This window comes from Mytilus galloprovincialis, chromosome 3 (assembly GCF_965363235.1).
Source record: "Mytilus galloprovincialis chromosome 3, xbMytGall1.hap1.1, whole genome shotgun sequence".
NCBI lineage: Eukaryota > Metazoa > Mollusca > Bivalvia > Mytilida > Mytilidae > Mytilus > Mytilus galloprovincialis.
Window position 1 is genome coordinate 30,721,691 of NC_134840.1, and position 18,238 is coordinate 30,739,928.

General features: G+C 32.1%; 1 protein-coding gene across 3 annotated transcripts in view; it reads right to left on the reverse strand.

Moving 5' to 3' along the window:
* Positions 1–15,546, reverse strand: part of LOC143067683 (disks large homolog 1-like) — a 118,047-nt gene extending 102,501 nt beyond the window's left edge. For 2 of the 3 annotated variants that reach the window (XM_076241136.1, XM_076241134.1), the window contains exons 1-4: positions 15,296–15,546; positions 10,995–11,126; positions 10,411–10,544; positions 9,538–9,696 (exon numbers count right to left, since the gene is read on the reverse strand). In XM_076241136.1, coding sequence (XP_076097251.1) covers positions 9,538–9,696; positions 10,411–10,544; positions 10,995–11,126; positions 15,296–15,314 — 444 coding nt within the window. In that variant the 5' untranslated portion in view covers positions 15,315–15,546. The remainder of the gene's footprint in view (positions 1–9,537; positions 9,697–10,410; positions 10,545–10,994; positions 11,127–15,295) is intronic. The other variant, XM_076241137.1, reaches the window with a different exon arrangement.
* Between the last annotated feature and the right edge of the window lie 2,692 nt (positions 15,547–18,238).

Below are 18,238 nucleotides of genomic sequence, written 5' to 3' on the forward strand. Positions count from 1 at the left end.
ATATACACAAATTCAGGTAAATATTGAAGTGTCCCCTGTCCTCAGTTCCATTGACTTTTTTATAAAGGATCCTAGTTTATTCACTTGTGTTGGTGTTGATGGGTTAAGTATATATATATATAACTTTGTCATTGTCAGTGAGATTAGCAAATGAATTACTTTCTCTGTTAATGCAATTAAAATATGTTAATCTAATATTTGAATTATGAGAACAATTTATTAAGAAATGTTTTTCATCATCTAGTACTTTGCATTTTTTGCAAGGTCTCTCTTCGCAAGGAATTTTAAAATGCCTTACTTTTTTAATTAATAATGAATGGTCACTGATTCTAAGTTTTGTAATTAATTTTCTAAATTCAAAGTTTGGGTTAGACCGTTAGAGAGGTAAGGTTTGATCAATAGATTTGGCTCAAGTCCTTTATAAAAATTTAATCTACTTTTATTATCAATAGATTTCAACTTATCCATCAACAGGTTGTTGTAGTATGAGTTTATTTGGGGTTTAATATAGCTTTTAATATTTTTTAATTGTTTTAAATTATTACAGGTTTTTAGTCTACCTATATCAATGTTAGATTCAGAAAGAATATCTTTTGCAAAAGTGAACCATGAATAGGAGCCACTAGAATCCAAAGTTTTAGTTAATTGAAAAGATTCATGTAATAAGGGATTCAAATTTGAGGTGAAAAGCCTTGCTACATGTAAATACATAATAGTTTGGGTTTTTATATGACATTCAATAGGCAGTCTTCCCAATTCATTCCTTGTACCAAAATTTGAGGCACTCTTGTTAGTGCCAAGGGTAAACTTGCAATAACCAAGATGCAAGTTTTCTATTGGAGTCTTGTCAATAAAATTAAATGGGTCCACAATTTTTCCAGAAAAGTCAAATAAGTTATTTGACACTCTGATAGGAAGGCTGCCAAGAGAATTAGTATATGTTTTAATAGAAAACAAAACCTTTTTTGCCTTTTTGTTAATTCAGCTGTACTATGACTGAGATTACCATTTGATTTAATCAGCAGACCCAAGTAAGAATATTCCATAACATTCTCTATTTTTTTGTTTTTATATACAGGTATAGATGTTTCAGGCTTTTGCTTTGTTGTTGAAAAGACCATACTTTTTGTTTTATTTATGTTTAGAAAAAGCTGCCAGTTTTCACAAAACATGGAAACTTTATTTAGACTATTTTGGAGACCCTCCTTAGATTCTGATAGTAAAAGCAGATCATCAGCAAACAGGAGGGAGCCTCGTTTACTATTTATAAGCTCCAATGGACTTGAGTTGTCATCTTCCAAACCTTTAGTGATATCATTTATAAAAATATTGAACAAAGTAGGACTTAATGAGTCCCCTTGTTTCACACCTCTAGTAATGTCAAAATAGTATGAAATGTGATCTTTATATTTTAAAAAGGATTTTGTATTTAAATATTGTTGTTTTATTACCCTGTAAAAAGACTTTCCTACTCCCATTTTGCATAATTTATATAGAAGGGCTGTCCCTTTAACATTCTCATTAGGAAACAATCATTTGTAAAATTTCAAGTAATTGAAATCCAATGAAAGGACAGAGCCATCTATTCTTGCAACTGAGATGTACTGTATGGCTATGAAGGAAATGATTGTCAAGAAGTTATTATTCAGATGTGAACTAATCAAACCAGGTGCTCCGCAGGGCGCAGCTTTATATGACCGCAGAGGTCGAACCCTGAACAGTTGGGGCAAGTATGGACAAAACATTCAAGCATGATACAGCTCTGAATTTGGATTATGATCAAATTTTTGACATTACATGTTTTTTTTTTACACAAAACAAATGCCAAGATTTTACAAATCAATTAAAGATTTCTTCTTCAAACTTTTTAAATCTAAAATTAAATAGTTGACACAGCATAGGTTTCTGACACAGAATGAATGTGGTCTAATGAACTTAAAAGGTTTTTTTTGCCTTTGAGCAATTCACTATGCTGTTGAATATTAATCCTCTCAAAAAAATGTTTGAAGAAATTTTCTTTTTATTTATGAAATCTGAAATGAGAAAAATTTAACCCCCCCCCCTTTTTTCACATCCCCGTTTCCCTTTTTCCAAAACTGATATCAATTCAAATTTCTAATGGAGTTTGCAACAATAACTACTCTTTTAAATACATCATAAAATATTAAAATGTAAAATAAAGTGCTTGTTAGGCCAATTAAAATTAATTGATAGATTTTCATCCCCGCCCGCCCCTCTGAAATCTTCCCGCCCCGATTTTTTTTATTTTTGAAAAAATTACGATTTCCGGATTTTGTTCATTTCCGTTACCGGTAACCGTCGATATTTCGTTTCGTGTAAAACTTCCTGTTTTAAATTTCGGTTTTCGTATTGCTTAAAATATTCTAACTGGATGATTAAGTCGATATATTCTGCTGATCTATGATGACAACATCATTTACCGAGAATAAATTAAAAGATTGATTATGAGAAGGGCGTGAAATATTCGCTGTGTCCAAGAACGCAAATCGCCGTACACTATGTCACAAATGACAAATGTTTGCGAGTAAAACACCTTGGATTTATTTTATTTATACAATGACTTTGTGTCAAGAAATTTGGACTGTGAAGGAAACCCAAAAGCGTCAGAATCGTGAAACACATTTGACTGGAATAAAGAAATTGACACAAGCATGAACTTTTTAGATTAATGACCGTATATTGAGTTCAGAAAATTGACAAACATACGCATTTTTAATTTATTAATTTACAGCAAGCTCTTAGAAATAAATTTATCCATGCCTTTCGTTTTTTTGTAAAAAAAAAACCCAGCAAACATCCTCTGTCCCAATACCCACGATAGAGTCATTAAACAACTATGTTCTACATTGTAATTTTATTTGCATCTTGCATATTAAGGACCAACCCTATTTTTTCAACACTGTTTGAGTTTTCATTTTATTCTGTACTTATCGTACTCGTGTTGCATACCAATGGATTTGCTTCATTTTATTCGGACAACAAAACATAACTTAGAAAGCAAAATATATTTCATGTAGGTAGTCCAACTGAAGAGAGCATTTCCTCACATTTCTGCTGTTTACTATAAAATAGGTTTCTAAAGCGGCAATTACATGTAGAACAGTGGTGGCCAATCAGAGATATATACTTGAATACGAATTAGAAAAAGCGGCACCAGCATATGGAGTAAATGTGTCTCAATATTGATACGTTACTCTAAAGCTAGCTCAAAGTACATGTACGCTGATTTTGTTGAACGAGGAATACTGCTTTCTCAAAAGTTGCTAAGACAGGGCTATGAATCATCAAATTAAGGTCATCACTCAAGTATGGTTGCCATCATGAGCTGATTGGCCATTATGACAAAAGTGTGTCAGAAATTATATCTCAGTGATATTCTTCCTCAGTCATAACAACCTTCCATCATTACCGAACAGAACAAACAAATAACATGACAGGTGCCGTATACGGTACAGGAAATGCATACCTTTCCGGAGCACCTGATTTCATTCCTGGTTTTTAGTGGAGTTTGTGTTGTTTCCTACTTATTATTTGTAGCTGTTGGTGCAAATGTCTTTTGGTTTTATGAGTCTTTGGTTACTCCTTGGTTTTGATTGTTATTGTCTTATACACGATACCTAATGATGTATTTACATGATATCATACATGTGATTCTTCCGGCGGGAGTTAAAATCTCCCGCTTTTCAGACCCTCTTCCGTCCCTCCCGCTAAAATTTGAAATCTTCCGCTTTTTGAAAATGTCAATCTCGAAAAAATTTCAGTAGACATTTCTGTTTACAAAATAGATACGGACAGGGAAAAAGTCCGAGAAACTCTAAATTGATATAGGAAAAGTCCGAGAAAAACGGAAGTTTCCTGTAATGGAATTTGTGTCAAAAAGGTAAATAGGAAAATAGCCTTAAGTAATCAATGAAGGTGTTAAGGATTATAGACTGTATATACAACAATAAAAGATGATTGGCATTTACCTAGTAATCAACTAGCTAGTTAAATATACATGTCTGGATGATTAAAAGTGATACTGACAATGGAACAGTTGTATAAACATCGACTTTATAAATTGTGATGCTATTGAAAACATGGAACAGACTTAGTTTATACTGAACCTCAAAGACAATAAAATCAACTCAAATATGATATTTATGTCTTGTCTTCTATCTAGGCCAATGGAATACCTATATAAGTGTGTTTGTCTTATAATTTGACAAAATACAAACTGTATCATGTTATCATCAAATACATGTACCCCAGCATAATATTAAAGAAGACACAATAATGAGTATCTAGCCAAATTTAAAAATGGTGCAAGTCCAGTGCCAAGGGTCAAGACAATGCTTACTACACTTCATGCAAAGCTGACTATGGGGCCCTAATTACTTGACCAAAAATATGGAGACAGCTACCCACCAGAAAGCCCACAACTCTGTCAATTCAACACCTTCTTTTACAAACATGTTCAGTAGTGGTACTAAAGTTGACAATGTGGCTAAAGCAGAGGTACTTTTTGCCAACTATGTATGATGGCTGATCACTTTATCTTTGAACTATATATGATGGCTGATCACTTTAACTTTGAACTATATATGATGAATAAATATTTGACCCCCCCCCTTTATCTTCTATTTTACTAAGTAAAAATGGCTATGCAGGTGCTTGAAGGTATGAAATCATTGGGCTTTTTTTAACAAAAAAGGAAGATATGCAGTTTAAACACACACGAAAAAACCATTGCCTACGTCGATAAAAAATCTCCAGTTATGAGGCCCAAACTCCAGCTGAAAATTTCCAAATCTCCAGTTGTGGCTTGACAACTCTGTCACATGTATGTGATATAATCTTATTATTACACTTGCATATATGATCGAATAACACGTGAAAAGAAGGTTTCATATGAAATAAAATTTAAAAAATAAAATCCTCCCACCCGCCCCATTTTTTTCAAAAATTTGGATGAAAATCTACTAATTAATTTTAGTTGGCCTTATCACTGAATGGTAAAGATTGGTTGGTAGTAAAAGTGAATATACATTGTTTATTGTATAAAACAATAAAAAAAACTTCATCAGCAACATTTTATATTGGCAAATTTCCAATGAAGTTATTTACATAAAGTTATTGGCAAATAAAAATAGAAAATGACATCATAGTCATGTCTGGCAAATTTCCAACATACATTATCTAAAACATTTTAGATAAGATAAGGAAAAAAAGCTTCATCAGCAACATTTTATATTGGCAAATTTCCAATGAAGTTATTTACATAAAGTTATTGGCAAATAAAAATAGAAAATGACATCATAGTCATGTCTGGCAAATTTCCAACATATATTATCAACTACTATTCTATACAAAGAAAGATAACTCCAATTGAAAATTAATTGCTATTGCACAATATTGTGCAATTAGATATTTCTTGCTATTGTGCAATACTGTGCAATTGAAAATTTCTTGCTATTGCACAATACTTGATATGGAATCCTGATTTGGACCAACTTGAAAACTGGGCCCATAATCAAAAATCAAAGTACATATTTAGATAAAGCATATCAAATAAGCCCAAGAATTTAATTTTTGTTAAAATCAAACTTAGTTTAATTTTGGACCCTTTGGACCTTAATGTAGACCAATTTGAAAACTGGACCAAAAATTAAGAATCTACATACACAGTTAGATTTGACATATCAAAGAACCCATTTATTCAATTTTTGAAGAAATCAAACAAAGTTTAATTTTGGATCCCCATTTGGACCAACTTGAAAACTAGGCCAATAATTAAAAATCTAAGTACATTTTTAAATTCAGCATATCAAAGAACCCCAAGGATTCAATTTTTGTTAAAATCAAACTAAGTTTAATTTTGGACCCTTTGGACCTTAATGTAGACCAATTTGAAAACGGGACCAAAAATTAAGAATCTACATACATAGTTAGATTCGGCATATCAAAGAACCCCAATTATTCAATTTTTGATGAAATCACACAAAGTTCAATTTTGGACCCTTTGGGCCCCTTATTCCTAAACTGTTAGGACCAAAACTCCCAAAATCAAACCCAACCTTCCTTTTATGGTCATAAACCTTGTGTTTAAATATCATAGATTTCTATTTACTTATACTAAAGTTATGGTGCAAAAACCAAAAATAATGCTTAATAGGGCCCCTTTTTGGCCCCTAATTCATAAACTGTTGTGACCTCAACTCCAAAAATCAATCCCAACCTTCCTTTTGTGGTCATAAACCTTGTGCTAAAATTTCATTGATTTCTATTTACTTATACTAAAGTTATTGTGCGAAAACCAAGAATAATGCTTATTTGGGCCCTTTTTTGGCCCTTATTTCCTAAAATGTTGGAACCAAAACCCCCAAAATCAATCCCAACCTTCCTTTTGTGGTCATAAACCTTGTGTCAAAATTTCATAGATTTCTATTCACTTAAACTAAAGTTATAGTGCGAAAACCAAGAAAATGCTTATTTGGGCCCTTTTTGGCCCCTAATTCCTAAAATGTTGGGACCAAAACTCCCAAAATCATTACCAACCTTCCTTTTGTGGTCATAAACCTTGTGTTAAAATTTCATAGATTTCCATTCACTTTTACTAAAGTTAGAGTGCGAAAACTAAAAGTATTCGGACGACGGACGACGGACGACGACGCTGACGCCAACGTGATAGCAATATACGACGAAAAAATTTTCAAATTTTGCGGTCGTATAAAAAATAAACGATGTATGACACGCTATTTGGAAAGGAATATGATGTTTTTCATGCAATATATGGATAACAAATTTACTTCAGGGAAATTTCATCACATTCTATAAATGTAGTAACAAACTTATATTTTGCCGAAAGTTAGAATGATTTGATATACTCTCTTCTTGAGTAACCAGTACCGGAAGTGATAACATGCAACCAACTTAAGTCATATTACTTAAGTCAATGCTTGTCACATTTTGATCAGCAAAAAAAACCCTTACTGCAACCCGATCTCGATCCAGATAACACAAAAGGGCACATGGCGTCAAATTTTTCAGAAAAAATAGGACATGGCGTCAGGAAAAAAGGCAAATGTGCTGCGCCATGCTAAATTGCTTTAGATAAAACACTAGACATCCTGGCATGTGAATAACTAATAAAAGAACAGATTTCTTATGTCCCCTGCTTTGCACATATTTTATCTATTCAAGGTACAAGGCCTAGGGCAATAACTAAATAAAACACATGTTAAGGTTCTTTAAAACAATTTATAAATATCTATGAAATTAATGAGTAATGCATGGGATTCTATACAAACTTTTGAAAAAGAATCTTGGCATCATGAATGATAAAAATAATGTCAATGGTAATAAATTAACGTTTTATAGATTGCTTAAAAATTGTATTGGTACAGAGCCTTAGGTGGTAAAGGTAGTCAATAATAGATGCCACCGACGTATTTTGTCACTTTTCAGAGCTGGTTTGTTACAACTTAAAGTTGAAACAGGTAGATGTGCTAGACCACAAGAACCTCTAGAAGACTGTTTATGTATTTTTTGTGATAATGGCCAAATTGAAGATGAAAAACACTTTCTTTTTAATTGTTGTTTTTACTCTGATATCAGACATGAATTATATGCCAAAGCCTGTCTTTTAAATGTTGATTTTGAGTATTTATGTGATATTGAAAAACTTCGTTATCTTAAGTGTAATGAGAATATTGGTTCCTATTTTAACTAGTTCCCTTTATTATATGTTTTGTCGACAAAAATGTCATCTAGAAATTATAAACGTTTTTTTTTTATTTACAAAATACTTTTTAAATGTAACAAATTTGTCCTTTTAAGTATGTATTTTCGGCTGACATCCTTTTACTAAATGTTAGGTTCTTATGACTTTATCAGGGTTCTCACCTAGGCGAGTATATGAGTCCTGGACTCATCAAAATATGTCTGGACTCACCATTTTCAAAACTGCTGAGTCCACAGATGCATCAAGATTGAAATATTTTGTATCAACTGAACACAAATATCATCATTTAATAGCAAAAGTTTAAATGTGATCTGAATTTAAAGCCATTGCATTGATCTGTTAGGAAATGGAGACTAAAATATCACATTATATTGCAAAAAAATATTTTCTTCTTGCTGTTGGACTCATCATGGCCAAAAATGACGAGTCACTGGCCTCGCCTTCAAAAATCCTTAGCGAGAACCCTGTTTATGTGTATTTTTATATAGATATTGTAATGGATGGTGACACTTTAATAAAATAACTCTGACCTTATCTTATCTTATCTATCTATGAGAAATAAAAGAATCAGAGCAAATGCAATGCAAGTTTTTAATAAATTTTTTAAGGGGTAAACTCTTTAAAAATATTTGATGAACACTGATATTCGAAAATGTCAAAGACTTTGCAGATATAAACCTATGATTTAAAGTTAATAAAATTCTGGCAAGAATTGTACACATGAGACTGCTTACAACACAATTTTCCATATAATAAATATATACAAGGGACATAACTCGTAAAATTAAAGAACCTGAATGAGCGTGCTCACATACCCAACGTCCCCACATTGTCTCTAGACAAATAAAATAACTCTAAGAAAACAAAATTGAATCATAATTCCTGTCAATATGCACATCTACATAGTATGTCCTTATTATCTAAAAGGTTTCATGTAATTCTGTTGTGAGGTTTCAGAGTGGAATTGCAATGACAAAATGTTGCAGTAGTATATTGGTGCAAATAAGTTAAAAGGGACCTAACTCCTAAAAAAAAAGCTGAATCATAATTTTCTGTTGATATGAACATCTACATAGTATGTCCTTATTATCTACAAAGGTTCATGAAATTTTGTTGTGTGGTTTCAGAGAAATTGCGATGACAAGAACAGGACTGACAGACAGTCTGACGGACCAGTCGAAAACATTATAGCCTCCCCAACTTCGTTGCATCGGGTATAAAAATAGTTGATCAGTACTGATTTTTATATTTATCAGAGACATTGATGAAATCTCATGAAAATTTGGAAAGAATTGTACACATAAAAGTTCTCATTAGGTAATTTGCCATATAATTAATATCTAAGGGGTATAACTCTTAAAAATAATTGATTGTTATACTTGTCAAAGACATTGCTTAATAAGTTGCAAAAAATTCAGGCAAGAATTGTACACATAAGAGTGCTGATATTGCAATTTTCCATATAATCAATCTTTCCAAGGGACATAACTTTTTTATACAATAATTGATCAGCACTGATTTTCAAACTTGTTCAAGACATTACCGAAATGAACCTATATGCAAAAACTGTACAGATGACAGCCCTAACAAAGTGGAGCGGAAGTTCAGACCCTCATCATTTCTATGTTCCACACAATGAGTTCAAGAAGGGACAATAACCTAATAGATACAGCACACAGTTACATTAAAAGACTATGCTGGCTCCCCAGAAGCACTCTTTAGTTTAGGAATTGCTGATACATGTATTAAGATAATGGTGAGTAACTTGTTTACAAGGATATATCTCTACTTACTGGTGGTGGAAGAGTGTTGTCAATGTCATCTTCATGGTATGTGCTAACAACTGGTGGTTTGACAGGGGACACAGAGGCTAATGTCTTTGGTTCAACCTGTCTATTTTGTAACTCTGGTGGAGGGGGAGGTAACTCTTCATCAGGAGGTGACACAGTTTTCTAGAAACATAAATTTGCAAAATAAAACTTCTGAAAGTCAGATATTTATTGGTATAAAATGAATTGTAGATAGATCTCTAGGGCTTATTGTTATTTTACTTTACACAGTACTCAAGAGTACAAAATATTTGCTTGAAACAACAAATTTCGGTATTTTGATTGGTTGATTTTTGAGTACGACTATCCTGCTTGAAATTTTAATGATCACCAAAATCAATCACAACCTTACTTTTGTGGTGTGAATCTATACACTTATACTCAAGATATTGTCAGGAAACAAAAAGTCTTTTGACAATATTGCTGACAACAAATGCATGTACTTATGCAAAAATTTTGCTGTCATATATATACAAATTTTATTTGAAATGCAACTATAAAACACACTTGACAATTTGATCTGTGTAGCTACGCATATGCCCTTCAGTTAATAAGACAGCTTTGCTAATTTTAATCAACTTCTATAAATTATGTAAAACAAATAAGATAGAATTTTGTCTCAATTTTGCCAAGCCTTCGGCATGTTTAAGGCTGTACTTAGACCTATTATTGTGAACTTTTTATACATAGTGACTTGGATTGAAGGTTGTCTCATTAACACTCGTACAATATCTTCTTATTCATATCATCTCAAATGGGTAACATATTGAGATTATAATATTAATATTTGAGCTTTCTGCAAAATCATGAATTAACATTTCTAGGTACAATAACAACCTCAAGTTTAGGAAGAGCATTGGTGATAGGTGGTTCTCTCTCCCACTTGTTAGCTATCTGTAAGGTCTCCAATGTCTTCTGTTGTATAGATTTTGAGTCATCTAACAATGTATACTCATAAAACTCTTGTATGTCTGAAAACAGAAGTTAGTATCATTTTCAATTAGCTCCATTTATACCAGATACATTTTTTTTTATTCTAATGTGATAGTACATTATGTAACATTTAAATAGGTTACAACCATGAACATAATTTTAGCCTCTGTACATGCCAAATTCAGTACTACAGTCCTTGCTTTGTTTAGCAAAGTATAAAACCATTATTATAAATTTGTAATGCAGTAATTATAACTGCTACTAAATCAGTAACTTTGTGCAAATCACTTGTTATTAAAATGCAATAATATTCAGTTTTTATATACATGAAGATAATAATAAAGGCCTTAATCATTGCATATCATGCAAAATAAGTTAATGTGGATCATGTGCATGTACCTTATGTAAAAATGTTGTATTCCAAAAATTGAGCCAATCACTCTGTCTTAAATAAAAGAACTTCAACCTTAAATATTAATTTTACATACCAAGAAGTGCCTGAAATAGGCGACTTTTGAAAATTCTTATGACTTTCTCTATAGCAACCTTGAGCTGGGTGTCTTGTGGAAGACTAAGCCTGGAATGGTAGTCCTCTAACAATTCTAAAGCCCTGTGGGCATCTATGAAAAGAAGAGAAAAAAGAAAAATCCAAAATTGTATTAAACATCTTGTTTGAAAGCAACATTCACATGTTTGCAGTAACCTCTTCATTTTCATAGACATAAACAATCAGGTACATGTATCCAGGAAAGCTTAAACCAAAAGATGAAAAAATTAGATATTTTGAGAAATTTGCATGTGCATGTAAATTTTTCATACAAATGTACATCAGATAAGGACTATTCAATTTCAGAAAAAAAGTCAGGCATATTTCCTGAATTTGTTTCATTTTAGTTATAAAATGTTGAATTTGAAAATAAGTTTAAACACTAAAATAGTATAAGATTTAAATACATGTATACTACACGAGCCTGTACTTAAGCATTCTTTAAGTGGTGTGTATAAATTCAAAAGACTATAGCTAGAACATATCAAGAACGCAGATGGGCCAAGTTACAATAGGATATTTTATTTTGCAAGTGGGAGAGAGTTTGAGAACAGTTTCTCACAGACAATATACTTTTTAATTTCTCATATATATTATTCAGTGTTCCAGCTAGGATTTGAAAATAGAGGGGCGCGTTTTTAAAAAGGGCACTTTAGCGCGTTCTCACTGAAAAAAATCAAATACTTTATGTTACCACATAAAGACATATTTTTAGCAAGCATGTAGCTAAGTTAAATAGCTATTATATACAAGTTTACAAATCATTTATTTAGAACATATAACATGTATAAGTTAAAATCAAACTGATAGCAATAATAGACATTACTATATTCATTTCTCTTTCAAACTATAGATTTTTTCAAAGAAGAGTTCAAATGCAAATAAATAAACAACAATGACAAATCTTCTGTTTTTCTTTTTGAAGAAGGTTGTCACACATTGATCAAGATTTTTTTCAAATTTAGTTTCATCACAGTTTAATTTTACAGTTAATATTTTTGTTAATGTCTGTGTTTTCAAGTTTGCCCTAGCTGCCTGTGACTTGTCTTTATCAATTTGACCTGAGAGAATATTTTCTCCACCTCTGCTGTACTGAGTGGTTGTACATTGTACATGTCATATTGCAACACTGAATAGTTTTGCAACAAGAGGGTACATAGATAATAGGTTTTTATCCTAATGACAAGGTGAAGGAAATAGCTCTAGCAGACTAGATAAGGAACGATCTGTAAGTTCTGCTGATGACACAAGAGCTATAAAGTCCTGTTATTGAATAAAGAGAGTTTCAGGGTCCATGTCAAACGTATTTGCCAGAGCTTCTATCTCTGTATAACCATACATTGTTTCACTTTTGTCTGTTCAATTCAACAAGCATCTCCGTATATTTCATGTTGAGCGTATCTAATAAAATCAATAAGTTTGTCAAAACGGATTTCAATCACAGGCACTTGTTCATTGGAAGACCCCCTATCAACGTATATTTACGGAAATATACGTTGATAGGGGTCTTCAATGGATAGAAACCAGTGCCTGTGATTTCAATAAGAAAATTGATACAAAAATCGGACTTTCGAGAGCTCCGTAATCGCCACAATAATAAATTGATTCAATTTTGTAAGTTTATTATCAATTCAACAAGCATCTCCGTTTACTTCATGTTGAGCGTATTTAATAATATCAATATTAAAGTTAGTCAAAACGAATTTCAATTTAAGAAAAAATGATATAAAAATCGGACTTTCGAGTGCTCCGTAATCGGCGGAATTTACAATAGAAGAACAATTGCGATATTTGATAAAAACCTTTCTTTTTCTCGATTTTTCATAAAGGTAAAGAATTAAATTATTTTTTTACTTTTGATGGTCATTATTCTTGAAAAAAGATGTAAGAGACTGGCAAGTCTTTGATATTTTCTTCTTGTCATTTCCAAGTTGGTCAATTTTTCTTTTTTTCGTCGGAATTTTGCGTGTTGACCTATTGGAATGATTCTTTTTAAATGAACGTTATTTTATAAATAACAAATACAATAGAAATGAACACTGTTCTGCCGTTCACATTTATTTTATAAATTCTATTTTGCATCGTCAGGCGTTAAAATAATCAATTCATTTAACTTCGATGTTTGGTGCTTCAGGGCAAAGGGATTAGACAGGGTCGTAAATTTCACCTGATTAAGTAATTGACTCTAATCAAATAGGTGATTATATACAGGTAACAAGTGTCAACAATTTTAATCTGTTGTCCTAATGAAGTGTGTGTATAAAGACCTCAACAAAATGGCGACGATATGAGGAAAAAAGATCGTTTTTTAAACTTTTTTTCAAAAGGGCACAGAGGGGCGCAGTAGCGCTTAAAAAAGGCAGAGGGCGCAAAATTTCGGGGGCGAGGCGCGGCGCCCCTCCATTTAGCTGGAACACTGTTATTAATGGTACAATTTTGTTTAATCGAGGCGATGGTTTGGCCAGTTTGTGCATATAAAAAAGAAGATATGGTATGATTCAATTAATCAGGGTTCTCGCTAAGGCGAGTCCATGAGTCCTGGACTCATCAAAATCTGTCTGGACTCATCATTTTCAAAACTAGCGAGTCCACAGATGCATCAAGATAGAAATATTTTGTATAACATGTATAAACTAAACACAGTTAAATACAAATATCATCATTTTATAGCAAAAGTTTAAAAGTAATCTGAATTTAATGTCATTTCATTGCTCTGTTAGACCATGGAGACTTAAATATTACATTATATTGCAATACAATATCTTCTCCTTGCTGTTGGACTCACCATGGCCAAAAATGACGAGTCCCTGGACTCGCCTTCAAAAATCCTTAACGAGAACCCTGTGATTGCCAATGAAACAACTCTCCACAAGAGATCAAATGACACAGAAATTAACAATTATACATGTAGGTCTTGTTTTCACTAGATTTATAACTCAATTTAAATGGTTTTTTTTTTTTTTTGGTTTTTTTTTTATCTACCTCAATAACATTGTATTTCTGCTGATTGACTCTCTCACACAGAGAACATTGATGAGAACATGTTTTAATCATAAAAGGAATTCAGGTTCTCACAGTAGAGAAAATCTTCCATGGGGAGCAAATGAATTATTTGAGTTAATTTATCAAAAAGATGCATGTTAACTTTTATAGTAAAGCAAATTCCTTTGCAGTTTTCACGCCGAGTGGCAGCCCAGGCTGGTAAAATTTCTCTCGGGCCTGTAAAAATCAGACCTACAGACCAACAGAATCTAACTAAAAAATTTCAAAAATTAAGCTGCAGGCCTGTAAATTTAGCAGTTCAGCGTGGACTGCTTTTTTTTTTTGGTAATTTCAGAACCAGGGTTAGTTTGCTCTTACAATGTATACCTGTTTGCCCAGATTTTTGTTTTTTATATTGTTGTCTAGTTGCATTATCATGTTCATATAATATTTGAACATGAACAAAGTATGTTACTTTATGTGGAAAAATTTGATAAAATATTTGTAATGCTGCAAACAAATATTTTCCTTTGGTCTGCATAGTAGAATTTTGGAATACAATGTATTTATCTTTTAATATTGATATTTTTTACAATTTTAATAATTCTAGTCAGTCAATTTATATAATATTATAATGAATGAACTTATGTCTTACAATTCTGTACACAATTGTTTTTACTCATTTCAAGCTGACTAGATTATCAAAACAAAATGTTGTTTTTATTATTCATCCATCAAAGACAATTAATTATTATGACAAGCAGTGAGAAATATAGTATTAAGAACAATTACAATGCTCCCAAACACACCATTAATTTTAAATATTTTCATGTGTTTTCATTAATACTAGAATTTATATACCATATAAATATCTGAATAAGTATATTAAACTTTGACACCCTAATACAAATATTTTTTCAATAAAAGAATGGAGAAGTTTAATATCCAGGGCGTACAGACTCTAAGGGGAAATAGACTCAGGGTGAACAGTCCCTGGGCAAGCAAGCTATCAGGGCTTAAGGACACGATACCATATATTTACTGCACATTAAGACTATTTATTTATGAATTTTAACCTACATTTGTTCTTTTTTGACACAAGTCTATATGTGATTGAGAAGATAATAAGCAATAATTGGTTGACCAGAAATCCCAGATATATTACAATAGTGACTATTGTAATATATAACGTGGTTATAACAATGTGCCTTTTATACACTGATTATATACATATTCATGATAAACAGGAATGCAATGCACCTTGTTTTCTGACCGGCATGTCTTGCGAAAAGCTGGTGTTCTTGTGCTCACACCCACTTCGTGGTTTGCAAGATTCTGTCTATTACTAGTTAAGCAAGCGCTAGGATGTGATTAATTTATGGCAAACACATTTGTTGCAGTGATTTTTATCTCTTAATTTTATGCAGGATTATTGTTTGGCGACACTTCACGATAATCAGGAAACGACCACAAACAGGAAACAGCAAAGATGGCGGCTATTCAAAACTAATAAATCACGTGATTAAAGGGATCCGCTATTTCAGGATTTTTATACTTATTTTCTACTTATAATTTTTCAAAATGTTTTTATATTTTGTAAAACTTCAAGAATGTTTGTTTCAAAATGGATTTTTTTTTGTAGTGTTTACAATGATCGGTGAGCTTAACAAATTTAATAATCTTAAAAAATTGATTCCCCCTGAGGCTCAAATCCGAAATTCCGAAAGAACGAAGCATGGAGGTGTCCTCTTAGAGGTCCGCGTTTAAACTCGTCCAAATACCAACAAGACTTCATTTCAACATGACAACAACTGAATTCTGAGCATAAGAGTCAGTTGATAAATACGTTTTAAATTAGATAAAAACATGTTTTCATATTTTTGATAAGCAGAGAAGCCAATTCTATTATATGGTAACGAGATGTGGGGTTTCTCGAAAAGTAACCCCAGATAATATTACTTTTTTTTAATCTTGAGCAAAGAAAGTTGATTAAAAATATGCAACTATTTATCACTGTGAACAAAAAAACATAAATATTGGTGGAATGGGAGAGGTTTGGCGTTATCCACTGTTCTAGAAACAATTTAAAAATTTTAAAGTACTGAAAATTGTGATACATTGTTATCTGCATCATTGTTGGAATCATCACAGTTACATGAGCAGTACAAATTATCATGACTAGGAACTGGGAACAGTATATCTAACGTTAATATATATGTTCCTGTATGTTCCTGCTAGGAATCATCCACTCAATTTTTATTTTTTTTTCAATTATTCACAAACTGACTATTATAATTATGGGAATATGTGGTATGAGTGCCAATGAGACAACTCTCCATCCAAATAACAATTTATAAACATAAACCATTATAGGTCAAGGTACGGCCTTCAACACGGAGCCTTGGCTCACACCGAAAGGCAAGCTATAAAGGGCACCAACAATTAGTAATGTAAAACCATTCAAACGGGAAAACCAATGGTCTAATTTATATAAAAATTACTGTTTGGATTTAACAAAAAACATTGTTATACAGGTAAACACGATTATTAACATATGTTTTAAACCTACGATATTAATTCAAACAGACCTGAAAAAATATAATTGCACAAGTTCGCTATCTATTTCAAGTTAAATTGGGTTATATGATCGTCGGCAGTCTTCTGAGATCACATCGATGCTTACTGATTAGGTGGCATTTAGACTAAAATACACACGAAATATTGATACATATGATCGAGTCCGTGCATCGTCAATTGTGTAGTTTAAACTTTTATTATTTGGGTATACGTTTTAGTATGTTATAATTTAAATATGAGAATTTGAGTCAAATCAGTGGAAACTTAACAGTTAATTACACTTTTATGCAAATGGTAAATAACATCTATTCTTAATATCCAGCTAAGTCACATTACAAACAATTGTGATCTAAGGATATATGGATCTGGATTCACAATGAATATACACTTGGGCGGTCTACAACATAGCTGTGTGATTTCGGAGGATATGAAACAGCACAAAAACTTCCTGATAGGGCGCCACAGTATAAACGGCACACACCATACGTTCCAGAAATAACGAAAGAACAAGTGGTACAAAAAAAATCAACATGGCAACGTTACTCACACAGCGGGATGCCAATTGATCAAATTAAACCCGTTAAAACTTCGAAGCAGTTGTTCCATCCACCAGAAAAAGAAAATGGAAGAAAAGCATTCTTGGCAGCAGACAACCGTTGAACCAAGAAGCACACAGAAAATATTACAGCTGTGCATGTCATAAATGTTTAGGGGTGTAAAAGCGTTGATCGAAGTACATTTTGTATGAAGCGAGGAAGGATCATGAAAACACGACTGTTCAAGTTTTTCTTTTATTTACCTGTGTACTTTATAGAAGTATCTCTTGTCATCACGAATGTTATATTTCATTTGGAAATTAAGGTTGATTTCTGAATGACGTGAGATTGCTGGTAGACAATAGAAAAAACGTATCAAAATGAAACATACATGTAATGTAATTATTTCCATTTGAGATTTCTGTATACAAACTGGATAGTCCATTACAGCAGGCACATATGTTGCAAGAAGAAGATATTGAAGAAGCAGATCCAGAAGATGAAGAAGATATATTTTGGTTAAAAGTTGTACACATCAAAGGTTTTATTTATATGTGAAGATGTTTGATGTGACTCAGATATTTGAATATTTTCTCGAATCTCCGAAACAGTCAAGTGTAGTTCAATTTAATGAAACAACATGCTAAAGGTTTCATTTTGATATTGTTCCATTGTTATATATTTTTTACCATTAATTGATATAATCGTCTGTTAAAAGTGTATAAATATTTCTTAGCTCCATACTATAATTCAATTGAGTATAAACAAGTATATAAGATGCAATAAATCCTCAATCATGCACCAACAATAAACTTTTCAAGCCTTGATAGAAACAAATGTACACAAATATAACAACTGGCAAACTTTCCAAGCCTTGATAGAAACAAATGTACACAAATATAACAACTGGCAAACTTTCCAAGCCTTGATAGAAACAAATGTACACAAATATATCAACTGGCAAACTTTTCAAACCTTGATAGAAACCAATGTACACAAATATAACAACTGGCAAACTTTTCAAGCCTCGATAGAAACAAATGTACACAAATATAACAACTGGCAAACCCAACAATAAACTTTTCAAGCC